Raw genomic sequence first — 27,213 nt, forward strand, 5'->3', positions numbered from 1 at the left:
TGTCTGCGGAGTCCTAGGGAGGCATGCCAGTCTACCAGCGAACACGTAGGGAAGCCACTCCAGAAGCTGCATGCTGTCACGGCACCGTCCCCAGCAGCGTTTCCGACACCGCTCTATAAGAGCGGAGATCCCTAAAGCAGTTCACAGCGGTCACAGCCACCGACCGAAGCATTTGCAACCAGAAAGAGGGAGAAGATACAAAGCTTGAGAACTTCTGATTGAAGTTTTTACAGTGCTTGTAACTGGGATTTTGGTAAGGATCCATCTTGATGTATGATCAAAACGAGAACGTGTGCGTTAGTAAACGAACTCCCATCAGAGTACACTTAGTTTTCAAAAGTTAACTTATTTTTACATTCAGTCTCCCGAGACCACACACCACATCATAGCCTATGGGCTGAAAATTACACTGAAAAACAATAAAGCTGCTTTTCAACATGGGAGAGCAAAGGGGGAAAACAGCTAGATTGTCCATAAGCAACAACTGGGCTCTTTCTTATGCTCCTAAAACCTCAGGAACATGTTTGTTTATATTTGCACAGACACATATTACGTATAACTCCACAAAATCTAAGAGCGTTCCAGAGTAAACTATTTCTCATGACAAGTGTCGACTAAAGGATGAGGCTGGGTGGCCAAGGGCTTTGGCCCCAGGGGGAGGAATGGGGGAGCAAACAAACAAAACCAGAGGATGTGATGGAAGTCGAGACAGACCCTTAACCACCGTGGCACCAGCGGGCGACGTAATAATAATAATAATAATGCACAAGAAACAGGCATGTCCAAGCTCCACGTAACCAGTGGCACCAAAACATGCAATAGACTAAAATCTATCCTATTGTTTCCCTGTGATAAATGAAACACAGAATATATAAGTCACTACACCAGTATTCAAAACATGATGCCACTAAGTATTTCCTTCAGTGGCCAAACACTTGAACAAGGCATCAACTAGAAACCAAGATCCAACTCATCGCTTTTTGTGTGTTTTCCTCCTCAGCTTCACAGTGACCCGATACTGGATTTCCTAAGCGTGGTGTGAACTGTTCTGCCTTACGAACACCACTGATGCGGGTACGTGGGACGAGGTTGTTACCACTTCGTTTACTCCCAGGAACTGCTCCCAGCAGTAAGTAGCAGTTCACAACTAACCTTCAGCAGAAGTTCAAAAAAATTAGTTAAATAGGAATTTTTCATGTCTTTAACAGAGTCTCTTCATCTGAAACAATACAGTTATATCCACAGAGCAGCATCGAGTTTATCAGACAGTACAGGACTTGTCAGTAGGCTGCTGAGACGCAGAGGAGGCAACGCCGGGGCTCGTGGCGTTTGTTTTGGGGAAAACCGTAGGCTTCGGCCGAGTTGCCGGAGGTTTCACCTGGGTGGCCATTTTGACCGACTTGACTGGCCTGAAGGTGCACGGTATGTCGCCGGCTGTGCTAGCGCTGCGCTGGAAAGCTGGTTCAGTGTCCTTGAGGATCTGAGTGTGCAGAGGGCTGGAAGGTTCAGAGGTGGGGGCCACCACTGGAGACGTTTTCAAAGGCTCCAGGGTGTCGAGGACAACATCTGGCGTGTGCTTTACGCTGCTTTGCCTTTCCAGCTCCCGCAGCTCGTTCAGAGCAGAGTTCATAGTAGCTTCAATATCCTGCAAACACAAAAGAGAAACCGAGTGAATAACAGAACCCAGACACATAAATACAGAGATAAAAGTCAGTCTTTGAGAACGGCGTATTTGTTTTCAGCCTGTAAACATCAACACTCAAATCAACTGGCGGGTCAAGGACCTTGAGGTGTCAAAGCGAAACCCATGCCAAACTACACAGCATTACATGCTGAAGCCAGGAAGCAGTAATATTTTCCATCAACAGGAAACAAAATAATTGCTAGCACTTTCTCGATGCTAATCTGGTCCTTCACTGGTCCTGATGCTGCTTGGACTTCAAAGACAAGTACAATCCCAAAACGCAGCAACGAACAGAAAAGCATGTGATTCAAAGCATTAGGATCCATTCTTGTACTTTATTTGGCACGCGAGATTCGGGAGAGTAAATTCTTGAGGAAAGAAATGATGGTTTTGACACTGGCTGATGGGCCACACACCGAACGCTGAAATCCTTGTGTGCTCTTGCTGCCTCATTGGTTTTCCTGCGGTCCGAGTTGTCTTCCCTTCCCAGAAAGGTATTACGCAGGACTCAAAATTTTAATGGTTTAGAGAACACAGAAGATTTCAGAAACATATACACAAATTCAAGCTGGCACTTCTCCTTATAAAATATTATATTTTTATATATAATATATATATATTTTTGGTAAGGATCCATCTTTGCTTATAAAATATTATATTTATTGGTTAATAACTGTAAAGAGAACTTTGAGATAAAAACGTGGCTTTTTTTGTTTCTCAGCTGCAGCAGGACCTGCATGTTTGCTACAGCCCGTGCCGGGGAGCCCGCTGGTGCAGAGAATTCAGCGGAGAGCAGAAGAGCTCAGGCTTTCTGTGACTCACAGTTTGGCTACAGCTTTTTAGCTTCCTTAGAGGTTTTTCAGGGGGTGGGGAAGGTAAATCAGTCAAGGAATGGTGGAAGAAACCAGAGGCAGAAATCCGACACCTCCGAGTCTATCCTGAGGCCAGGCAGATTTTACTTAGGAAGTTGGGGAAAATATGTAAAATGCATGGTGATTATTAGGTGGTGGTTGAACAGATACTAGAGGGCAAAGAGAAACACTAATTTAACACAGCTTCCCCCCCCCCTTTCTTTTTTTCCCCCCCTCTCCTCTTTTCTTTTTCTCCCCAGACTCTTCTCCAGTGCAAACTATGGAGTTAACGTTCTGGCAGGAAGAGGAGACAGAACAACTTCAGTTAGAGCTTAATTGAAAAAACAAAGAAACTGCTTTATATCGACCAAAGCCTTGGAAGGACAACGAAATATGAAGGCAATGAGAACCATATATTATAATTCCGCTGGAATAAATGGGCTAAAGATATTCACAACGGCAAAATACAACTTTCCATCAGAGTACGTATCAGATTTTTATTTGGACCTCATTTATTACTTGACATTACTGCTTTGTCAATAAAAACGATACTTAATTTTCACCTATCTTCCCCCAGCTCTTTAGAAAGCTACAAACTCCTGAAGCAGGTGGGGAAGCCAGGTCTCCCAGGGCCAGCTTTGTAATCGGAGACCCGAGCATTCCTTGGCTTTAGACAGATCCATCGCACCCCGAGAACAGCTGGTACAGGCAACATGCATGTGCGGGCACATCTCACAGCCTGGACCGGGAGACGGGGAAGATCCTTCATGGAAGAGGGAAATCTGTAACATTTACATCGTTCGCCCCAGTAGTGGCTGCCGCTCGTTCAAATCTAAGTGACTTTGAACCGTTTTCTGTTCTACTTGTGAAACCACGGATGCAAAGGCACCGCTCGCATTTTTGCTCACAGCCGTCACTGCTGCGGCAGCTTGCAGCCCCAGGCGCAGGGACGGGGCAGATCTCTGCGTACAGAGGCGCGGAGAATATGCGGAGCCGAAGAACCTGCAATGAACCAGTCTGTGCCAAAATTAGCAAAGATGAAGAAAAACGCTAAGAACACCTTTCCCTTTCAGCTGCACAGCAGGAATTTGAGAAGATGGCTTCCTTGCTGTCTGGTCAGTGTGTGGAGTCAGGCCCAAAAGCAGAGCTCTTGCGAAGTTAAAACGCAGCTGCATGCGCACTGGTAGCCTGCCCTCACTTCAAGGCACTTGTCTAAATAACTAACGAATGAAAACTAGGAGTATTACATCCAAAGTTGGTTTCTAATCACACGCTGAACCCTGTAAGCATATAAAGATGCCACTGTGAGCACTGTACAACTCAGCAGCCTGCTTTTATTTTGACTGTACTTCTCCATATGCTTCCAATGTCTAGCCACAGGCAAGTTTGCACAACTGACAGGAGAATGTTAAATTGACACTAAATACTTTACTTTTCTCGTGTCTTGAAGTTATGATTGTTTAATTTTTTGCTGACAGCTTTGGAATCTGTGTAACTTTCCGAGATGGACGTTTTTATTGTTGAAACTAAATTCTGAATTATGAACAGGGCCAAGTTTTTATGGAGGAAGGACCTGACTGTTTATCTTCACTCAGGAAAGCAGCCTCGGTGACTTACACGAAGTGAGGTTGAAAGACTAGACTCAAGCTGTGGAGTAAGTTAATACTGCATTGCGAGAAGGGAACGGATGCGAGATTAAATCAGACTTTACATTAAAACATCTCATTGTATCCAACATCCTCTAAGTTTCCAAAAGAAATCTTTAAGACAAAGCACTCCTATTTACCTGTGCGATAACTTCAGGGTCCATGGGTCGATGGTTGTTGAAGCTCTTGGACCTCCCTGCTGTCACAGTTTTCCGGATCTGCGGGCTGTCTATCCTGTTCTTCAGAGACGAGTGTCGGCTGATAGAATTGAGGCTGCCGTGGCCACTGATGGAGCATTTATCTGGAACCTCCTTGGGAAGACTTTGGCTCATAATGGGCTGAGATGAGGGTCTGGAACCGGCTATGGCTCCTGGGGAGGCTGGTTCTGCCATTGAGCTACCTAGTCCATGGCTGTCACTTTGACGGAAGGCTCTTCTGATGCTGCCTGACTCTGGTTTCTTTCTTTGCCTTCAGTCACAAAAGCAAAACAAGTCAATACAAGCAGGTACACATAATGGGCTGTAATTTGAAGATATCCCCCCAAAACAACACAGAGGACAATGGGAAGACACATGAAGATACCCAGATTACAAACACACCCAGGATTTTAAGAGTCATTGTGAAACAGTAAAATTATAAACCATTCCAGTTTAACACTTCTAAAACAAGACTGAGTTTCTGGCAGCTGTGCACATTCATAACAAAAACAGAAAACTTGGATGGAAGGTAATTAACTTGGTCAAGAAGAAAAGAATTTATATTTGAACAAAAAAAACCCTCTGTGCCATCAACAGGTTTTGATGATGTGTTTTATTACATTAGAAGAGCAGAGCTACAATTTTTGACTGGAGGACACAGTATAAGTCTACTAAGCTCCTGGCCCAAGGCATCAAGTTACTATTTTCAGAGACTGGCAAGCAAAGAACCCCATAGTTCGGGGCTAACGATCATTTCCAACATTTGCTGGTGGTAACGGATGTTTCTTTTTCATTGCTTTAGCAGGACCATGAGGCATTATCTATGTAGGGCTACAGATGTATCAAAAGATGATGTCAAATGGATGAGCTGGTCCAAACAATTTAGTTTCTACCCCATTCAAATCACATCAAGGCCAATGCAGCAGAACACTTTATGCCATAGGTCTGAAGCTTGGCATCCATTATACAGGGAAGGATCCATTTATATATAGCACCAGCCCCATGAATAACTGCAAGTGTTAACTCCAGTAGGATTTTGGCATCCAAATAATAATTCAGTGGGTGGCACAACTGTCATTGCGAAACCATCTGATTTAATTTTGCCCAAGTCTGTTCACACATAGGTCAGAAGATTCATTCCTAAAGAAAAAACAACAAAATGAGTCTTATGCTACTGTTGCTAAATATCAGTTTCCCTAGTAAAGGGAAAAAAACTGGAGTGGACGTTACCCAGGCTTCTTAAAATCACTATGTACAACACTACCAAAACCAGCAGACGGTGAAGCTCCAACATAGCTCTGTTCGTTACACAGATCTTTCCGTAACTGGCAGAATGGCATACTTCATTGGCTCATACAATAAATATCATAAAAGAAAGCCCAGATCCCAAGCTCATGCAGATTTACATAGCTTCACCGACACCAACGGAGCTCTGCCAGCTCCCATAAACTATGGACCAGGCTCTGTGTAGGGCATTAGCAGGTCCAAACCTTGAAAATGGATGCATTTCTGTTAATGCCTTTATAGACTACATTCTGTTAAATTGACTGAAGGTTAAAAATATCCACTCCCATAAAACTAATTATCATATTAATACCTTCACTGCACAATAGAGAGATGGGGTTTTTTTTAATACTAAGGAAATAAACAGTAAGATATGGGGGATAAGTCTGCTCTAGAATAATTAAATAACAGATCAAGAAATTTAGTCTGTTTCTAGCTTAATTTCCCAGTTTTTTTATTGTGTTGAGTGTTGGCTAACGTAACAATTTCTGGTTGAGGAGGTAAAGTTAGAGCAACAGGGAGGTGTGTTGTTTCACTGCAAGCATATGGTTAGTAACCTAAGGTGAGAAGCGCTGGAGAAACGAAAGAATGTTACGGGCAATGCCAGATGGTGGGACTTAAGGTACGTCATTTAGCACAAAACACGACACTAGTTTCTGAAGAAATTGTCCCCCACTCCATAAAACAAAACACATTAAACGTAAACGAGACATAACAAATCACAGAACGTAACAAGGAATGGGAACACACAATTACAAGAACTCACTCCGCTACTCCTCTCCCTTTCTCTGTGTGCTTAGCTTATAAAATAGGACATATTTGGGAAAACGGGAACAGATGGCACCTTGGGGATAGGGAAGAGAAGCCTGTGGGATTTTAAATGAACACTGGCCGCATTGGTGACACAGAGAGAGAGAGGACAGCAAGATGTGAGCAAGTTAGAAGAGGGGAAGCCAAGAATAATGGTGGCAGCGCTCGTTAGTTAACCTTTTTCAGGGAAGGAAATATTTTACTGGGCTCATCACCAAGACCTTTACAGTTAAGTAAAATAACGCAAGGCTGGTTCTTACTTGTTGATGTTTGCAAGGTAAATATCTGCGACGTGACCCCCACTTGGGCAACTGGCACCAGCTCTAGCAGTCACTTTTTCTTCCGGTGGCTCAGAATTTATTTCTATTTCAGACTTCGGACTGGATCTTTCAGAGATACCATCCTCACTAGGAAGGAGGAGGGAAGGAAATCACAACCAAAACAGGACCAACAGCACTGAATTTCAAATACAGCACTGCATGTGCAAACATACATAGAGGACAACAGCACTGTGCTAGCATCTTCCTCTCAAGAATCGTTACGGATCTTTCAAATGAGAGAGCCTGATTTCTGTGAGCAACCTGGAGATCCCAGCTCTGCTTCTTTAACAGGCTGGCAGCACCAGAACAATTTTTATATCGCGCCTCCACACACGTGGCCACCTACGCCTCTGCGGAGCTCTGCTTGTTTCAAGAGGACTCCCTTCTTGCAGGGGAGGTGGAAGGATGAACTCTCCCCACCTGGTGTCAACATCTTGACACAAACACTCCATTCCACACCTGAGTTTTAAGCAAGCCCATCTTGCAGATGGGCTTAAAGTGTAACATACGTGTCTTGAACGACGATATACTGATGAGGAATAAGGCCGTCAATTCCATTGTGGCGTCCCTCCCACCAGTCATCTGAGGCCCGCTGATAGAGTAAGAGAGAAGCTCCTTTTTTAAAGGACAGCTCTCGTGCAGTCCTGCCAATGTAGTCGAACTTCGCTATTGCTTCTATGGGCTCACACTCTAGGAGATAGAAGGGAATAAACAGTAATTCACTAAACGCTTGGGCTCAGGTAAGTATTCAACAGTTTAAACCTACCATAAAACAGCTTATGATGAGAGCATGGAAGAGGATAAAGTGTTGCTTCTTAAGGCAGCAGAGGGTTGAAGCAGTAGGATTCAGAGGGGAACCCCTATAACACGAGGATGTTGTAATTTCAGCATTTACCTAATCCTCTACGAGGTGGACACATTCATGTTTTCTAAGTCATAAACCCACTTACAGCAACTCAAGTGTACCAAGATGGAAGTGGCAATGGCAAAATTAGTATCTCATTAAAATAAAAAAAACCTTTCAAAGCTGGGTAGCAATCGGGTATGTTCCAGACAAAAATCTGCCTATGGTACGCTTTCTTAAAGGCAGCTAAACTAAACCTCCTGGGCAGGCAAGCAGGAGTTGTTATTAGCATTTAGGGAGGGAAACATCCTCTGATTCCAAGCTGCTTCAGAAATAAAGCAACTATTCAGAAGGAAATTGCTGCCTGTGAGGTTCACCTGACCCAGGAGACCGGATTCTGGCACCGTGGGAGGCCGTGCTATTCATCGAACTGTCATGGAAGCTAACAAAAACATTCAGTGCCTCCACCGCTGCGGTTTGTGCAGCGATCAGGAGAGCCAGCGGCTTCCCCGGGCTCCGTACAGCTGGGCTGCACCGTGCACGCCGAGCACAGCAGCACTGCGCTTGGAGCTGCACAACGTGCTCCAAACCTGACTGCTCCTACTTGAAAAGCTCACAGAAGAACTACAGCCATGCTGTGTCTGCAACCAGCCACTAATCCGGGTCCCTGCAGGACTCTGATATTATACAGAGGGACAATACGGGCATTTAGACACTCAGGAAAATCAATATGAAATTCACGTGGATTACTTTTAAGACTTAGAAAAATCTGCCATTGGTTGAGCCTAAATATATATTAAGCCAGCTCCCAATTCTAGGCAGGAATCAGGGGAATAGAGATGAGCTCAACCACACAGCCCCAGTGGACTTCAGCCTCTAATTACTTTAAAGGAGCTTTAACACAGCCAAGCCGTCCATGGAAATTGAGTTCTTTCCTGGAGAAGGAGATTTGTGGTTCCTCTTCCTGGACAAGGAAAGAGATGCTATTTCATACAGAGATCTCCTCTGCATCCCAGGAAGCTTCTACAGTGCAAGAGCCGGCCAGAGAGACTGGAAGGCCAAACATGAGCCACAGCTTTTACAATTCCTCCTTGGGAGAGCACATGCTCAAGAATTAGGTCTCTGAGGCTGCCCGCATGCAGGCAAGGTAGTATCTGGGCTCGAGAAGATATAGAGTGTAAATCCATCTGAGCGAGCTGACGTTGCAGCACCGCTGTCTCATCAGCCGGTCTGAGAGCGCAGAGCAGAAGCATCCCCCACCAAAGAGCCCCACCAGCGTCTGTAGTTACAAAGCACAAAGTGACCGAGCACTGAGGGCAATCAGCAACAGGATCTGCTAGAACGACCCCCCAGCAATTAATTTCTCCGTTACTAAACCAGACAACTCAGAATTCTGTCAAATCACACATTTCAGGCAAGCCTGTGGTCAGCCCCACACAAATCCCGCTATCAGCCCTCAGCAACCAGCAAGGGATTTGCAAGGGTGAGAAAAGCCTGGCCCGTGTTTGCAGCTTGCGATAGCCGCCTTGCTCCAGACTCCCCAAAGCACATGGTTATCTGGTCTTGGTTCCTTCTCTCCTCTTGCTTGCTTTGCCTCTCGAGCCAGCTTGTCCATAACACTAAAAAACCGATAGTGCTGGTTTTTGGTGTCCCCCTCCATTTACAAAGGGGATGGGAGTGTGGTTTTGTAAATTCCATCTGTTTCATTAAGAAGTGTTTATTGTTCCAGATGAGTGCGGCACTCAGGTTTCTTATGTTTCCAATTTGCTTTTTAGGACTCTGGCGTTCGTCCAGAGAAGTGATTTTAGACTCTAATTTCCAGTAGCTTTTTCCTACTACACTTATGCTCAGAGAAGAAAGCTGTGCGAATAAAGAGCAATAAGGCTAAGTCAAACAATTACCCAGCCAGTCTGACAGCCTGTGCAGGAAAGCAGCAGTGTAAAATCTTTCCACTCATACACATAATTTAATGAACATACAACCTGCTGGTTTTTCAGCATTTCTGACCTCTTATGCCTGCCTTAAACCGGACTGTCCACTCACTCGTACAGCAAAGCTGACTGTCAACAGCACGGATGCTCTGCAAAACACGACCTCTCCCCCCATCCCCAAACCGATTCCTTCCTTCAGTGAAGGTGGCTGGGATGACGGCTTTACTTCGAGAGGACTAGTGCCAGCCTCACAGAAGAGCTAAAGGAGCAGGCGCTTGGTCACATCCAAAGACCGAAGGAGTGAGAAAAACGTAAGAACATCCATCCCACTGAGTCACGAAGCTGTACGCTGCGCTTCCGACAAGCATGCCCGAGGTGTGACGCTGCACAGCTCAATTAGAAGGATATGAGACTCCTTAGTTAACCAGACCTTGCTGCTCCCTCAGAAGATAGAGGCCCAACTCCCTCCTCTGCGTTGGTGCCAAATGCTCCCTCCCAAATGCTTCCTATGGAATATTCCATGTAGGTTGCAGAACTCCATCCAAAACGCCTCCAAATTTTACCTTGCTCAGGGGCCCCACACAACCTAGTTCCAGAGGCCGTAAAACAGTGTCCTTCTCTAATCTCTAACTGCTCATTTTCCCATCACTGTGCCCTCGCAGCTACATGAGCGATCTAAAAATCCCATACAGAAACAACGCAAGTATACCCCATGGTGTTTCAGCCTGCAGGCTTTAGTCCCAGGCTTTACAGATGCGGGAAGAGTTAGCATTTCCTTCATTACAGCAATGAAATTGCTCCTTCCTTAGGTACAAACTCAAAAAGGACGTGTTCGCATGCATTTTTAAGAAGCTAACACGTTTCAGAAAGAACGCTGTGTTCGAGACAGACAGCGAACTCATGGTTCATTGCCATAGGCTTTGTGTTTCCTCCCAGCAACCTTGGTGAGGAGTCGCTGTGACAGTGCTTGACCTTGCTGAGAGAGAACTGATTTTCCAGCATTTCTAGCAGTGCTCAACATCGTTTCCTTTGTTATTGGTGTGTGAACACCATGAAGCCAGCAGGAGCACGGCAATGCCACGGGAAAAGTTTGTTAGGCAACTGCTGGAGGAAAGAGAGCAAAAAGCAGCACAGGAGCACGTGGCAGGGCTATTGAGCAAATTCCTAAAGACCAGCTCCAAAAGGATGCCACCTAATTTTAAGGGAACGCTACCTTCTTCCCACCTTTACAACTGAGGCCACCACAAGTAAAACCGTCGCCGAACTTACTTAGAAAATTGCAAGGGGCCAAAACCCAAGAATAAAACCATACTCTGTCCCGTTTTGGTCAGTCTGCTTTACACGCTGGTCAGTATTCTGGGGACCACCGTTTCACACCAGTAACGTAATCGTAGAATCATAGAATTGTTTAGGTTGGAAAAGACCTTTAAGATCATCCAGTCCAACCATTAAATCCTTTCCCTCTGCTCTGGATGGAGCTCACATGCAGCTGCTCCCCATCGCAGAAAGAGCCTCTGGAAGTATCAACAACAGACACTCCAAGACTGCGGTGTCACCTTTTCCTTAGGAAAGATTGTGAAATTCTCAGCGTTGGCACCCCTTTTTTTCACTGATCAGACAAGAAGGGCAACAGAGCTTGCCAAAGACAAGCCAAAAAAATTAGAGAGGCCACCAGGACCCTTCTAGCCCAAAACCTGGCTCCCAGAGGAAGACAAACAGTTCTTCATTTTATTTTGCTTGCTTCCTTAAAGCAGGAGCTCTGGGGCTTAAGGCACTCACAATTCCCTTGCCAAAGCTACGGAAAGGGGAAATGCCTGGCATACGCAGAGGGGAGCGGGAGCACACGCTGACACATATCCAGCCTTTGGCTCTATGCTTCCCCCATGACTTCCAAATCCAAGATCCTTCTACAAACGAGCTCAAATAGTCATGCAAGCGTGGAGTGTGCCCAGGCCTGCTGCTAAGGTAAGATACCCTTGAAAAAGGGATACTTTAAAAATAGTCAGGTAACTTCTAAAGATTCCTGTTGATCCCATACCTTTTTACTTTTTGGCACCAAATGCTGTATGTGACTATTCTGATTTAAACTCCACTTTGGATCTAACTTTGAACGTAAATTGCAAGGCACTATCTTCTCTGCCTCCCCCACAGCAGGCTGCACCAGTTAACCAAGGAGTTAACAGACTTTGCATACCATCATCACTGGTGTGGTGTTCAGCCGTAATGTCCTGAACCGAGTCTTCTGTTGAGGCTCTCTCTCCGTGAGGACTTTCACTACAACAGAAGGAAATACAGAAGATGCTTTACACTGGTAGAAATTGAGTTTCCTCATTCACAAAAATCAAAGATAACTTAACCAGGAACATCCATATTGGAAGTCAGTATCTAGGTTCCACTGCGACAGACACTTTGCAGATGCATTTGTACATACACTGTGTCTAAAAATCAAGCTAAGTTCTTATTTGATCAAGCAAACCAAACATCTTCATTAACCTTCTTGTACGCCATCAGGAAAGTCCAACTTCAGATCTTATAACCTGGACCTCTGGAGATGTTCAGAAGTCAGACAGCTGTGGCATGTTGGGTCTAGCTCCTCTCTGCCATGCCAGAATTATTCCCTCAGCTGCATTCTCCATTGCTCTAATTAGCTCATTAGATGACTGATGAGATAGCTGCCACTTCCTGGGGGAAATTATTTCTCAATTCATAATGATATTTCCAAGTCTGAGTTTGTCATCTCCCTCCTTCCCTTTCATCACAATCTTAAATTGTCCCATTCATTTCATTGAACGACTCCCATAGCCAGATTAATTGCCTGGAATCTTTATTTACAGAGCACCTAAACCACCGAGAGCACTCATGTACATTTTGCATGAAGAAAAGCTTTGAAAGGATCAATAGACAACAAGTGGCAACCAAAGGTTATGTTTTTCTAAGAAGCTATATGAGCAGTTCCCTCAGGACAGGAGCAGAAAGGAAACTGGAAGAGGATCCGTTGCCTCTCCCAAGCAGCTCCGCAGACCTGCTGCCAGCTGGCAGCGCTGCCTGCCTGCCCTGCCTGCTCGTCTTAGAAAAAAAAAGTGCTCACTCCTCATCTTACCAGATGCTGTTGCTAAAGACAAAACGCGTTTGCTGCACTCTTACACTGTAACTTGTTAGAAGCGATTTTTAATTGTCTTCACACAGTAATAACTTCATCCCTCATTTTGGCCTTGCAATGGTTAAAGTAAGTGATCACAGATGTAAAGTGCTCTCCCTTTGGTAATCTGCCTCCTATACTCTTCTAAAGGAGAGAAAAAAAGAAAAAGGAGAAGGGGTAAAATGTTTGGGTAATTCTGGCGTCTCATTATGCTTAATCCACGTGACATGAAGATGCCCCATCACCTTCTGAGTCAGTACCTCAGGAATCAACCTTCCCCATCCTTTGCAAAGCCTTTATGCTACTTAATAAAGTTTACAGAAGAATTTAAACCAAACGGAGGTCCCAAGAGGAACACAGCATTGAGGGCTAAAGTTTCACGCAGACTGTGAAGTAATGTCGCGTACAGCCAACGCTAAAGATCCAAATACTGCACAAAGACCACGTGCCTCTTCCTATCCATGCCTCCAACAGCACTTTCCACCAAAAAACCTGTCCTTGCTGCAGACTCACTCTCTCTGTCACGTGAGCCCCGGGACGCCGCAGCGGTCAGTGCTAGGGTGCTGGGTTTCACCCCGAGGGCTCCCAAAGCGCAAGCAATATATACCGCCAGAGGAATGCAATGTGAGTTGAGCATCTACAAGCTATCTTCTTCCCTGCAATTCTGATGGTCTCACTCGCCAGTATGCAGGGCTCCTGGACTCTCCCCATGCTGTCCTCGTGCAGTCTCAGAAGGACAGACAGACGCAGCATGGTCCGAGGCTTGACTCAAAGGCAGTATTTCAAAGATGCTTGCAGCACAGCCCTGAATTTGTCATAAACTCTGAACCTTGCCCTCCCCTCCCCTGCCCGAGGCAAGCCATTTCAAAGCTCCTCGGCAGCTGCCGACTCGAAGCGAGCGCCGCTCGCAGTGGAGCGCAGGCACGGAGGTGCAGAGCACGCGAGCCGTGGCGCCGAGCCCGGGCAGCCTCCACGCCAAAGCACCGCCTGCGAGTTCCCCGGCACAAAGACGACTCAGCCCAGCGAAGTGGCACCGGGATATCGCAAACGTAGCAGGCTCCATTCCCTGATGAATCAGCTGAAGGACAAGGATTCACTCTGCTGCTTGCACGCTTTGCGGCAAGGAGCCCTGCGGGCAATAACTAACAACTATCTAAATACCAGGGCTATGAGAAGGCTTGAATGGGAACCAGATGCTTCTTCCTGGCTTTAAGCAGTCTCCCTTGCTTGCTTCTACCCTTCTCTGCTTAACAGGGTCTCAGGTCAGGGTGGTTAGGAAGGGCAATGAAGAAAAACCAAATGCCTTCAGAAAATAGATATTACCTTCCAGGACATTTTGCCTCCTACATACTCATGTGAAGCATCACCCACACTGAGCGGACTGAACATTTCACATTTTTATTCCCTTCACCTTACGGGACAAAACCTCTTGTCAAAGTTAAAGTGTTTCATTAAGGTCATAAAGATTCTTAAATTTTTTTCCTCTACAATTCTTTCACGTGTAACATCAGCTAAAAACATCAGAGTGAAGGGTAAAATTAACAGAACTTCCAAAAGTGGCTCTGGCAAGTCTTCTGCATACAGCAGTTAGTATAGAGGAGCCTCTCCTCACCGCACGTACGTGGAGTGAGCTGATAGCTAAAGCTACTCTGAAACAAGTCAGGGAAAACAAGGCCAGCTCTGTCACCAGAGTGACTTCATTTAAAAAATGTATTTATTTTAGTATATGAAAATAATCATTTGCATTCCTGGGACACTGGAGGAGGGAAGGAGCAGGGGGAGAAGCAGGACACAATTTAACATTCCTCATTTTCAGAGGGAGAGATCAGCTTGGCCAGTAGGAAAGAAAACACCTCCTTTCCTTCCCCCACTCCCCAACCTTCCACCCCAGATGACAGGAGCCGCTCTGGCTGAATTGCTTCCAGATGTGGCTTTCAGACTGAACACGCGGCCAGGCCTCTTGAGCTTTACGCTGGATGGAAACAGTGATTTTGCATTCCTCCCTCTTCCCTCCCCCACCATCACTGCTGCCCTGAAAATTAAACCATGCCACAGCTTTCTAGGTTCAGTTGCAAGTGACCTCTGCGTCTGAAGCAAAGGCACTCAAGACAAGCAGATAAAAAAGGCAAAAGCAGGAGGAAAAAAAGAAAAAAAAAAGGGGGGGGGGGGGGGGGGGGCGGGATTGATTTTGGCAGCTACCATACCAGAACATCCAAGAAAATCCCTACACAACCTTGCCCTTCAAGATAAGTGAGCTAGGTTTGACAACTGAATAGCTACTTTCTACCAGCTTGTGTCTTTTAAGTTGATGACTCTCCAGAGATACTAGAGCCATCCTCTCTTCCATAAAACAGATTTTTGAAAGGCTGGGGCAGATGCTCGAATCCAGAATTAGGCAATGCAGAATGCATGACTGTAGCACGCTAATCCGTAAATAAATATCCACCCATTCATTTTCTCCTCAGTGGTTATCTATCATACCAGTAATCCTCGGTGTTTCCACCTCCGCTATAGACTGGACCCTCCAGGTCCCTTGGTCCTGGGAAGATGTTCTCATGTTGGATGATGATGGTTTTGATCAATTCATTGACATGAGCTTGGCAAGAGACTTGATCATGACCTTCAGGCACAGACATCAGTGTTGGCCCAAAGCAGATGGCTAAATTGTAGGGATCCATCATGTTCTCTTCACTGAACTGAGATAAACTGCAAAAGACAGAAGTGGGGAGGAGGGTTAACAGCAGAAACCAGTACCATCATCATCATTACCTGCTGGACAACACACAGCTGAGCTGGGAAGGTCTGCTTTGGGCTTTCTGCTGTTTAAAGACGATCAGCTGGGACATGAATGTTCTGGGTAAAAGGAGATACTGATGGCATTTACAGAGAAATGAAATAGCAACTCCAAAGGGAGCTTGAAAGCTTGAGACTATGCGAAAAGTACTGGGTGACTTTACAAGGGGAGGACATTCTTCTTTAACTCTTCTGTATTACTCCTGTTCATAGCCCAGCACTCAATCCCAGAGCTGTATTAGGTCCTCTCTGCCTAAATGCACATGATCAAGCGTGCCGAGTGTTACAACCTTTCTCCAAGGCCCAGGAGCTTCTCAAGTGGGCCTTTTTTGGGACTCTTCTTCAGGATTTCCCAGCAAATCCAAATATTACACTTTCTATATGGTGCCTTCTCTTTAAAACACAACTTTTATCTGACTAAATTTTGTCCCAAACCTACAATTAATGCCTTTCAGGTAACAATTAAAGATTGAACAGAAAACTAAGTTCCAACACAATTCCCCTTGAAACTCCCTGTTTTCTAGATCCCTACTTGGAATAATTAAAAGCTCCTGAGACCGCAAAGTCACACATTTCAGTGACTCCAGGAGCGACATCTGTGAAACAAACCCCCTGCTTTCCAAAGAGAAATAACCACTTGAATATATGGACAGGTTTAGTAAATGTCCTGCTCCATTTTAATAGAAGTCTTTTAGAAAAACCTCAAGCCCTAACATTGTCTCATTTTAATGTAAGGAATAAGATGTTCATCAAAAGTAGCTGATGAACTGGAGCTTTACAAAAGCAGACAGTAAGCCTCAGGTCTCTGCTAGGTCAAAATATTGTCTTGCAATTGTATTTCTCTTTTACCTAAATGGTATTCAAAGGGCTTTGACGATATATGTATAACCTTCTGGTTACAACATTTTTCCTTTATGCTACCTCAGGTGTCAAGACCACATTACTGGAGGAAACCACCGACTCCTTGCTGCCAAGCTATCCAATGAACCAGCCAGATGCAGTGGACTGTTTTAAAAAAAAAAAAAAAAAAACCAAAACCCAAAACCAAACCCATGCACTCTCCACCACTCACACTACTTAGCACATAGTGCTCCTTGCTGGTGCGGAACCCCGTTTCTGACTCTTTCGTATCACCTTTTGCTTGGATTACCAGCACGTTATTCACTTTCATTTCTGGAACTCCTTCGAGATTGCATTTGTATCATTGGGACGAATTTTGGCAAGGCTGAAAAGCCTAGGAAGGCAGATGCAACAGCAAGCTACTGTGGCATTTGTACCTTGAACTGTTGCTCATATCGCAGGCAGCAATGTTAAGGTTGGTTCTGCCATTTACCATGATTATACCAAGGCCTACAGCAGCACCACGGTGCTCTCAAGGGTACTCACTGATTGAGGAATGCAAAGAGGTATCTCATTACAATCAGAGTGGTCTTCGGCAGGTTCAGAAGCACCTTCCGGATGTGGAGCGCTCTCTCTTGTAAATTATCCATTGCTGAAAGGAAGAAAGAGCACCACAGAGTCATCGTATCACCATACCCACAACTTGTCGCTGAGTCCAAATGCAACCAGTACACTATGATGGTTCCTGTGCAAACTATCATAGAATCATAGAATCGTTTAGGTTGGAAAAGCCCTTTAAGATCATCCAGTCCAACCATTAACCTACACTACCAAGTCTACTCTAAGCCAATCAAGGGTAGACTACACTAAACCATGTCCCCAAGTGCCACATCTACCCGTTTTTTGAACACTTCCAGGGATGGTGACTCCACCACCTCTCTGACGGAGACTATGACGGAGGACAGCCAGGAGAGCAGCAGCAGCAGGAGGAGGAAGGAAGGGTCTGCCCCATTTTCCAGATCCTCCAGCGCTGCCCGGCACAGGAATGCAAAGGCTGCAGAACCTGCTGGCAAAGCCTTTGACAATGAAGGTCCCTGAACACGTGAAACTTCACTGCAAGTTCCTTCCTAGCGTGGGAGCGCTGGATGTCATCTGTTTCAATAGTTCTGGCACAATAGCTCATTCAAGTTAGCTTGGAAAGGTGGGTGTTTAAAAAAGAAATTGTATAACACTCAAAGGAAAATTAACATAGTTAAAGGGTGAGGCAAAAAGCTCTGTGTGCAGCAGCCTACTGAGAAATAAGTGGGCAGCATAAATCATCTCAGAAGGGAGAACTTATTTGGAAGCAGATTTTTCTTCTCATATATTGTGAATTCAACTCTGTAAATGCATTTATCAGGAGAAGAAAACCACAAGCCGTTTTAGAAGCGGCTATCTTCTGCTTTACTTCAAAGGCTGCCACCGCAAAGGCCATTTCACTATTTGGACAACAGAATCATTCTTCGATTCTGAAGGCCATGGCAATAGTCAGGCCATTTAAAATGAGATTGTTCACGCACAAAAAACACAAACAACCCTCTGCTCACCAGAGCCACCTTTAGAAACCATCAAAAATGTTAACAACTGGCCTGTGACTGCCCTCATGATTGATATTCTTTAACAGGAGTCACCAGATGGCCCCTCATGGTTACGAAGCTCAAAGGTATACGACGACTACCTCGCCAGCTAGAGAGAACACGCAGAAGCACGGCAGCAGACATACAGGCAGCGTGTATCTATCAACACTAGGGAAAGCACGCGGGGCAAGAAACCCTGCCGGCGATCCCTGCTTCTGAGAGGCATTTCTGACACCTTCTGATGAGAGGTCTTAAAGATTATTTTTGAGAAGTCGAGGTTTTTGTTTTATTCTGTTTTAAAAGAATCCTGTCACGAAGCACTGTCTCAGAAAAATCCACGACAGCCCTTAAAATCTATTTATATCTCCTTGCTCATCTATAAAAAAATTGCTATCAGAATTGCTACAGTATGGCTGTAACCAGGTAAGTGCCCAGACCCTGGCTAATACAGACTAGGACACAAGTGCAACACAAACCCAAAGAAACCATAAAAAGATTATTTCGGAGCCAGGAAAAAAAGGGAGAGGAAGGGAGGAAAGTGGAAGATGAGATTGGAAAAATTAATCCTATTTCTTTTCAGATCTTCATATACTTACTGACACAGGCAATCAGATCGTGAAAGATATCCTTGGGGAAGAGAGGGTGCTCCAGCCCTCGAAAGTAGAGCTTCAGAACTCCTGCTATTGAATCCATGTCATGGTCATTCTGGTCCCCAGCCAGTGGGTCTTCCCCTTCACGACAAGCAAAGAAAAACAGGCATGAAAAGAAATCACAACACTGGGGAAAAGAATCAGACTGGAAGGATGCACCTCAGCTGGAGAAAAGGATTTACGCAGCACAAAGTTAATCCCACCTACTCCAACAGCACCACAACCAGTGTGAGGTAGAGAGAGCATCCTGTGCATCGCAGTCGAGAAGGGAAGCCTCTGACAGCAATCCCAGGAGACCTGGGACAGCTTTCCATCAAGCAGATTACAGTCTGACACCGGAGCGCCTGGCTCACGCCCACGGAGGGTGGTGGTGCTCCTAGAGCGCTAGTAACGCTTCCAGGCTCTGTGCTCCAGATATTTGGGTAGGGTGTAAACCTCACAGATCCACCACCGAGGTGAACGCTGCACGAGTCCAGGAGCGGGTCTTTATGCAAACTCCCAAGTGAAGCTAAGGGGGATTCAGTGCACGCGCAAGAGGCCACCGAGCATCGTGCACTTGGCTCAGCAGGCTGCAGGCATCTTATGTTGAATTGGCGGGGGAAGAGCGTTTCTGGGACAGATAATTTGTCATTGCAGATATGCCACAGTTTGTCTGCATTACAAAAGAAAAGATGCCCACTTAAGGAGTTGTTCCCTAGGGAAAACTCCCTATCAGATATAATTAGATTTAATGATGGGGCAATCCTCAGATTGAAGCTATATATATCCATTATGTGACTGAAATTACCAAAGCTTGCCTATTATCTTAATAACACACAGGATAATAAATGGGCCACTACAAACCGGAGCATTATCCTTGATATTAACTGCCACCAAGGGTTCTGGATGAACTAACAAATCGCAGAGACATTATTGTTAACTTTGTCAGTTCTGTATATCATACGCTTTACAGAGACAAGTGAGATGAAGCAAAAAAAGAAAACAACACCTTTTTATTTCTGCATGTTAGTGCTGGAACAACTGGCTATTTTCCCAAGATGACTGGTATTTCCTTTATTTAAAAAAAAAAAAAAAGAGGTCTTTCATTCTGGTATCAAGCCTTTACCTGCAGCCTATGCTACACATTTCCGCTTCCTCCATTCTTGAGGATTTTAATTCTCAGGTAGATGGAGATGAAGACAGGTGAAATTAGATGCCATGTTTCATGCACGTCGTCCATGAAACTCCTCTCTTCCCAAAAGCAAAATAAACTTGCTATGCCTAAAGTAATTACACCCATCTCTTCCAACAGCAAGCATAGAAACACACTAACTATATTCTTTTAGAGTGATGTATTCAGGGCATTAACATGAGCCCTGTCGTTTTCAGCGACCCAAGCAAGAATGGGGAGAGACGAGCTGCAAGGACTGCCTGAAGAGCAAGCTCTCCTGAACCTGCTCTGCTAGGGAGAGCAGCCCAGCTAGAAGCTCATGATTCAGGAGGCTCCCAGCCGTTCTTTGCCTTTCTATGGAATGGCTCTTCACACAGTAAATTTCAAGACACTGTTAACTTGACATAGCTTTTAATAGATTTGATTTTCTTTCTCGTTTGCTGATATTTAGAATAAATGTAGCCAAGCTGTGCCTCAAGAACATGGAAAACACAGAATTTCTTCCTCTAGCAGGCAGCGTATTCACAAAGGGCTGGGGGCAGAGGGTAGAAAAATGCAGTTACACCCAATAATGAAATTCTCTATATCCTTTAGTGTTACAAATAATCAATAAGCTATCAGACGTGAGAGAAGATTGAATTCAGAATATTTATTATACAGACACTCTACAAGATATAAAGCATAATGCCAAACAACTGAGTATTCAAGGTTAATGAGCACTAGAAAAGTGTTTGGGCTAGACTCACTTAGGAAACACAAAAATCAAAGGAACAAAATATAGCGAGTTGCATTCAAAACACGCCATTTCAGAACATATAAACAAATTAAGACCTTTGGCAATAATTTCCGAGATCATCCTTACCTCTCTCAAATGCATTTTTTATGTCATTTACTTCAACTTGTGACCCAGACACTCTGAATATCCCTTCATGCTGCAAACCTGTAAGACAGTAAGAGATGTTGATAACAGTAAGAGAAGCTGGCACCTTCATCAGCTACAGCGCATGCGATAAAGGAAACATAAGCAACACAGACAAGAGTATGCTGTTTTAAAAGCCATCTTTCCCTTATATGTCCAGGCACATACAGAATATGTAAAAACAGAACTTGGCACCATGGAGAAAAAAATATTAACCCTCCTTCGTAAACTGACAGAATAACGGGGCTGTAACAGCCATGCATGTTATCTTTTACCCTGAAGGATCCCCAGAGGATTTTACAACCCAGAGAAAGTCATAAACTAACGGTGTATCAGCCAGAAGTAAAATACGGCTAACTACAGAGTGATGCAGTTTATTTTGCAAGAGTGATACCGCAAAGGCCCAGAGCAAATCAGCCGATTGAAACGGAAGCATTGAATTACCCCAGCATGACCTGCTAGCTAGGGTCTTAGGATAGTCTTTAAGACATTCTTGCTAAAAAGTAAGCATTCAACGTCATTAAAACCAATTACCAAGTAGGCGAGATGTTCCAGTATACTACCAACATAATGGTTTTGTTGGTACGTGTAAGATGAGCAACCACCGTTACAAATCCACTAGTGAACAAAGTGTATGCTTCACGTAGGGAAATCAACTCCCATTCATTCAAGCCTTTGAACTGTAGACTTCCTGAAACAGGGAATGCTGCAACATCTTTGCTTTATTTATAGCAATGGCTATAAACTAGTAAGCTCTCTTGAATGCATCTGCGGCCTCTTCCTCTCAATTTCTGCCACCGTTTTTATCACAACGCAATGAAACCTTGCAGTATGTGGCTGCAGCCGGTAGCTGTGACACACAGCTATGAACAGTGAAAAGAAACAATCCCAAGTGCAGAGAAGCAAGAATGAAAACGACATTCATCCCACACCTACGCAGCAAAACATTTAGAAATGTCAGGCTACCTCCAACAAAATTTATTCCTGCAATGTAAGTGCGTCAGGCAGGCAGTTTTATCGTTTCTTCTGCCTAAAGTGGATTTGTTGTATAAAAGCTCATTCCTTCTAATTACAAGCTGTACCTGTAAGGTCACAACATGACATTCAGAGCAAAAATCAGTTGAGTTCGTTGGAAAACCTTGCTGTTGGGAATCTAAGCTAACCTAGGAACAGGAGTCTAAAAACTAAAATCTCCCGATGGCCCCAATTTGGTTCGCATTGCAATGTGGTTTCAATGATTTTTCCAGCAAATGTCCAAGTATGGCCTTAATGAAGGATTATAGCACTTGGTTCTTCCAAGTGATGATGAGAATGGGACTCTAGATTATAGTTTCTAAAATGGTAATTAAACACGGAAAATGAAACGGGACCTACTATCTGGCTCTGTGTCTTGGTTAATGAAGATAAATTCAACCTCTTTCTACATATGTTAATTAACAGCTGTTTCACATGCTACTAACAAATGGTATCGATTAGAAATGAAAACAAATTACAATAAACATATAAAATATTTTACAGCATTCAAGGCTGTGAAGTTAACCTTCAAAACAGGTATCAGTCATCTCATTGTGGCAGTAAGCAAGCAATTAATCCGCTACTTGACCTCCTACATTCAAATACTTAAAAGAGTATTCCTCGTCCTCTAGGAAGAGCGGGATTATTGTTGGTGAAGGCCATATTTCAGGGCTCAAAGCAAGGTGAGTGGAGGTGAGGCATGAGTGGTATCTAAGGATGGGAACCTTCTTTGACAAGAAACAAAGAGATATTGTTGGAAGAACAACATTTGCAAGGTCAGTTATTTGCAATAACCATTTGGAAAAGTTATCACACACACAATACCAACAATACAGCCAGAAAGTCAGTGATAGTTTCTTTATATTGCAGTCTCTAGGATTCCTCTGCACAAGCACCGTGTCCCGAGCTACTCTCAGCATTTTTCAGAAGGCTTCCACATCACCATTCATTTTATAGAAATAGCACAGGATACCTTTTGTCCATAAACTCACCATGTCTGCTAATGAATCGTATGCAGCTCTCCACGACCAGGGGAATGGCTTGTGAGGAATCCTGCACAAAGAGAAATTTAAACAAGAGCAGCAGTCAGAATGCAGAGTGATGGTAAAAGTGTGTGTGTGGGGGGGGTGTTTAAAAAAAAAAAAAAAAAAAAAAAAAGAACGGAAAGCCAATTTATCCTCTCATCTGCCATATTCTGCTTCCATGCAGTTCCAGATGTGTTTAGGTTCTGGACTGATTACTGAAGATCTCAAATATGAGCAATTTCAGGATTGCATCAAACTCCTGCTATTTTCTCACAAACATTTAAAATAGCTCCTCAGTACCCTGCGGCCACGGTCCACTAAGTAAGGTGCACCATACAGGTACCTGCTCATGGAAAACACTCTCTTCAGTCCAAACACAGTAACACCTTCTAGATTGCCGGTTTCCAGCTTAAACAACTTCAATTGAGACTTTCAGTATGGAAACAAGCCTTTACACTTCCCTAGTCTCTGCTTCACAGCATCACATTACTTTTCAGACAACTGAATTTCTGCAGTGTCCGCAGTTACTCCTCCCATTTTGGGAAACAGCAACTAGGCAACAGAAGTGCTGCAGTTTGCTTAAGGTCAGATGCCAGCAATTGAAATTACCATGTGATTAAAACTTCCAAGTTTTTGTTTATGCATAGCCTCTTCTGCAGTAGTTTTGGACAGCAATGCCTCTGATTTATATCAAAATGCTCACTTGTTAGGATCCTACAGTATCACATTTCAATCGGCTCAAAAGGATGACAGTCCTCTGCTCAAAAATATATATAAAAAACCCCATTTCAACCATTTTCGCAACTTGTTTAGGTTTAATGTTTTTTTGTTTTATTGCAATGTCATAGAACTTGGTCATATAGTAACAATTAATAATTTCTCTACTAATTAGCCATAGCCAGTTAGAACTAGTTTTCTGTATGCTGTACAGAACACCACCAACGAATTAAGAATTCTTCAGAAGCCATTCTGCTGCTCAACTGGCCCCTCAGGACATGCTTTATTAATAATCATCCAAACAGCATTATAACCCCCCCGACTTGTTTTGGAGTTTGACAGGAGGAGCGCACAGAGACGCACGTATTCTGGGTCCCCAGCAGAGAGTAAAACTCTCAGAGCAGTTATGTTTTAAACTGTCAGGTCACAATCAAAGAAACCCATTAAAACCACATGCAAGTGATTTCATGTAGGTTACTGTGAGCTGTGGATTCAGTGTTTGCAGACAGATTAGTTATTAATTTAGGTTTCCAAAGCAGAGACTAGTCTGTCAGCTCTACTCGCGTCAGAATACGTTTCTGAGACACCTCAAAAACTACTTGCGAAAATGGCAATCAAGACATGCACGTACCTCATTTTCAGCATAGGAAAGGACTATTTTCAGAGCATAAATAAAGGAATAACTAAGCTCAGAAAATGAAAAAGGTTTGACTCTGCACACCAAAACCAAAACCTGCTCTCTTACTTAAATTCCAATATACAGGAATCCTAAAAACTACACCCCAAGACAGACTGTATGAATCATAGAATCGTTTAGGTTGGAAAAGACCTTTACGATCATCCAGTCCAACCATTAACCTACACTACCAAGTCCACCACTAAACCAAATGAAATTCCAAGCCAAATTTTGTCTTCACAGTATCAACAACAAATATTTTGGTTTTTCCCTATCTCAAAGAAACTACTTTAGCTCATCAGGTACTAAAAAGTAACAGATTATCCACCACAGCCAGGAAAACAAAGCATCGCTGTCGTAGTCTTTATTACAAGAAGGCACAAAGAGTGAGCAGTTACTGGTTTAATAGCATTGCAGTGGGATACCAGTGAAAATCAAGGGAAAGGGGACAAAGAAACAACAGCACGAAACCCATAAACCATGACCGTCCAGACAGCTCAAGGCTGCTTGGCATTTTTGGTTCCAGGCCTGTCAAAACACAGAGTAAAATGATTTTAAATTTTTGTCAGAGAAAATGAATCAAGGCTGTGGATCTATGTTTTATTGATTTCAGTTACTGAACGAGCAGACCCCAGTTCCACTTGAACGAGACTGAAAAGGTCCATGTAAGAGAGGGAGGGAAGGATAAAAACACTTCCCTGTTTTCCGTCCATCCTCCTCCACACAAGCACACACCTATCCCCGGTTTGTTCCTTAAGGAAATGTCCATTACCTGCTTCCTCACGGTGGAGCTGCGCCGGCCGCTGATGAGATCAGAACCGCCCATTGGTGCGGGAGGGGAAAAGAGAACAGAAAAGTCAAGATAATCCTCTATGACCACCGTTCTCCTCCGTTCGCTATTCCAAACCACGCGTATTTTGGAGGAGGGAAGGAGCCAGATATACAAGTCAATCATAATGACTTAGCCTCATCCAATTTACAGAACTTCAGAAAGACTTTAAGTGGCTTTAAATCACTAAAAACCTGAAATAGACACAAGGGAGTCCACCGCTTTGACAAAAGATTCCCCTTGACATTTTAATTCCAACCATATGGAGATCTGCTATACAGGGCTCCTTGCTGAAGATGAAGTTTGTTATAAATTGCACATAGCTTTCTCTGGAAGAGCCGCTCCGCAGAGGGAGAAGCAGGTGGGAGCACGCTGGTTCCGACTGCGCTGTCAACAGCGGCCACTGTGGGGTCTTTATGAAAGTTTCTGACAAGACTTCAAATAAATACATAAAACAAACCCCTTCGAACACCAGCACACGCTAGTCAGGCTACGCCTTTTCAGTATAAACCGGGATGGTCTCATTTATTTATGTTGCTAGACAATAATTGTAGGAAAATAGGGAAAAAAGCCTGCCTCTGCCAGGATTTTTCCCTCAAAATTTATTACTGGGGTTTTAAATTCCTATAGTTTCTTGTAAAAACGAAGCATGAGAGATAATAGTAGAGAGGCCCTAATGTATCATTCAAGCCAATTCCCTGCTAGGGCAGATGGCTGCTGCATTATAAATAAGGTGATTAGAACTGTGATTTTTAAAAAGGCTGTACAATGTATTAATTCAGGGGAAATTCCTTTTATAAAAATCAAAAACACTGAATGAAAAAAAAAAGAAATCAGATTCCATGGGCTGTCACAGACAGTGAGGTCTATTTTAAACTATTAGCAGTAATGATTCTTTGATATTTAAAATTGTTTCATGATGAACAATATTTTATTATTACAGATGTCAGGCTCTAATTAGGACCTGTCAGCTTTGCTTTGCTGGAAGGAATGTGAAAAGTAGTAATGACTCCGGATCGGGAGTAATCACCTTCCTTTTGTTAACAAGGCAGGATGATGCACAGCCCCTGCTCCAGCTCCTCGTGCCCGGCGGAGCCCCTTGAATCCATCAATTTGGGGATGGAGATTTGTTATGTTTTATAAAAACCCCATCAGGAGAAGCTTAGTTACGGTTCTGTGATTGGTCCTAATTATAAATGAAAAGTTTATTCTGCATGACCTCTATACTGCTGCAATCCAGTTCCACAGCACAGCAGAGAGTGCCAACAGGGTAAAGACTGTTCTGATTTACGTTACTCAGCCCTGTACACCAACCGTGTGGATAAACCCTGCAGAGCCACCGGCCCACCTCCCTTACACAAATACAAACGTGTTTATAAAAATCTTAGTTCGAAGAATACTCCTCTGGATGTCAGTGCCGAATTAAACAGTTTCTCCCACCTGCCCATCCTCATCTGGATCAAACGCACCAGGGCAAGAAAAAGAGCAAGACCTCCATGTATCTCATCTTTTTTTTCCCCCTTGGTATTTTTAACCCCAATGTTTCCCAACCTGTTGCAAGAGGCAGCCCTGCCAGCAGGTGTACGCTCACACCCACGGTGGCCGCGCAGGGCTGCGACAAGCAAGGAGAGGTGTTGAAGCAGGCACTGCATCAAAAGAAATATTCATTACTCAGCCGACCAGAGGCTACTCAACGCACGTATAAGCTGTGCCACCACCTTGCGCTGATGTAGGCGATAGCGATGGTATTTAAAGCCATATTAACTAGCAGGAATTTACTTATATATTAGCAAAATGAATATCTTTTTCTAATATACATATCCTGGGCTGATAACTAATCTGGAGTGGGAGTGACCAATGCGCATCAGATTTTCCTTAAAAAACGATTCCCTGAGCCGCACCTACCTGGCAAGGGAGCAGTCAGTCCTTTGACCTGTTAAGACAACAAAGAAATACAGCATTAGGAGAAAGGCACGGGAAAATACTTTCAGCTGCTTTGTAAAGCCAGTTTTGGAAGGAGGTGGAGGAGAAAAACCATCAGAGAGGGAGGGGGCAGCTCTGAGGAGCCAGACAGGGGCTGCCTCCCCCAGGAACGCTGCGGGGGACACCACCGAAGCCCACCCCCGCCGGCACAGCTCCTCCACAGCTGCCCAGGAAACGCAGCAAACAGCTCAGGCTGCCCAAGGACTCTTTCTTTGGAAAGTATTGTTTTTGAAAATTAGTTCCCTGTGCATTCTAATTGTCAACTTCTGCTGCCAAAAAACTGGGCTTGTCAACC

The 27,213-nt window shown here is 44.2% G+C and overlaps 1 protein-coding gene across 3 annotated transcripts in view; it reads right to left on the reverse strand.

Annotated features, from left to right (window-relative positions):
• Window positions 1-1,261: 1,261 nt before the first annotated feature.
• Window positions 1,262-27,213, reverse strand: part of SRGAP2 (SLIT-ROBO Rho GTPase activating protein 2) — a 107,766-nt gene continuing 81,814 nt past the window's right edge. For 2 of the 3 annotated variants that reach the window (XM_075722216.1, XM_075722215.1), the window contains exons 11-22: window positions 26,841-26,868; window positions 24,879-24,909; window positions 22,681-22,741; window positions 20,618-20,695; window positions 18,552-18,686; window positions 16,886-16,991; window positions 15,188-15,412; window positions 11,762-11,841; window positions 7,302-7,482; window positions 6,733-6,879; window positions 4,322-4,649; window positions 1,262-1,645 (exon numbers count right to left, since the gene is read on the reverse strand). In XM_075722216.1, coding sequence (XP_075578331.1) covers window positions 1,262-1,645; window positions 4,322-4,649; window positions 6,733-6,879; window positions 7,302-7,482; window positions 11,762-11,841; window positions 15,188-15,412; window positions 16,886-16,991; window positions 18,552-18,686; window positions 20,618-20,695; window positions 22,681-22,741; window positions 24,879-24,909; window positions 26,841-26,868 — 1,784 coding nt within the window. Of the gene's footprint in view, window positions 1,646-4,321; window positions 4,650-6,732; window positions 6,893-7,301; window positions 7,483-9,212; window positions 9,243-11,752; window positions 11,842-15,187; window positions 15,413-16,885; window positions 16,992-18,551; window positions 18,687-20,617; window positions 20,696-22,680; window positions 22,742-24,878; window positions 24,910-26,840; window positions 26,869-27,213 lie in introns of all 3 variants that reach the window. The other variant, XM_075722217.1, reaches the window with a different exon arrangement.

This window comes from Pelecanus crispus, chromosome 17 (genome assembly GCF_030463565.1).
Source record: "Pelecanus crispus isolate bPelCri1 chromosome 17, bPelCri1.pri, whole genome shotgun sequence".
Classification (NCBI taxonomy): Eukaryota; Metazoa; Chordata; class Aves; order Pelecaniformes; family Pelecanidae; genus Pelecanus; species Pelecanus crispus.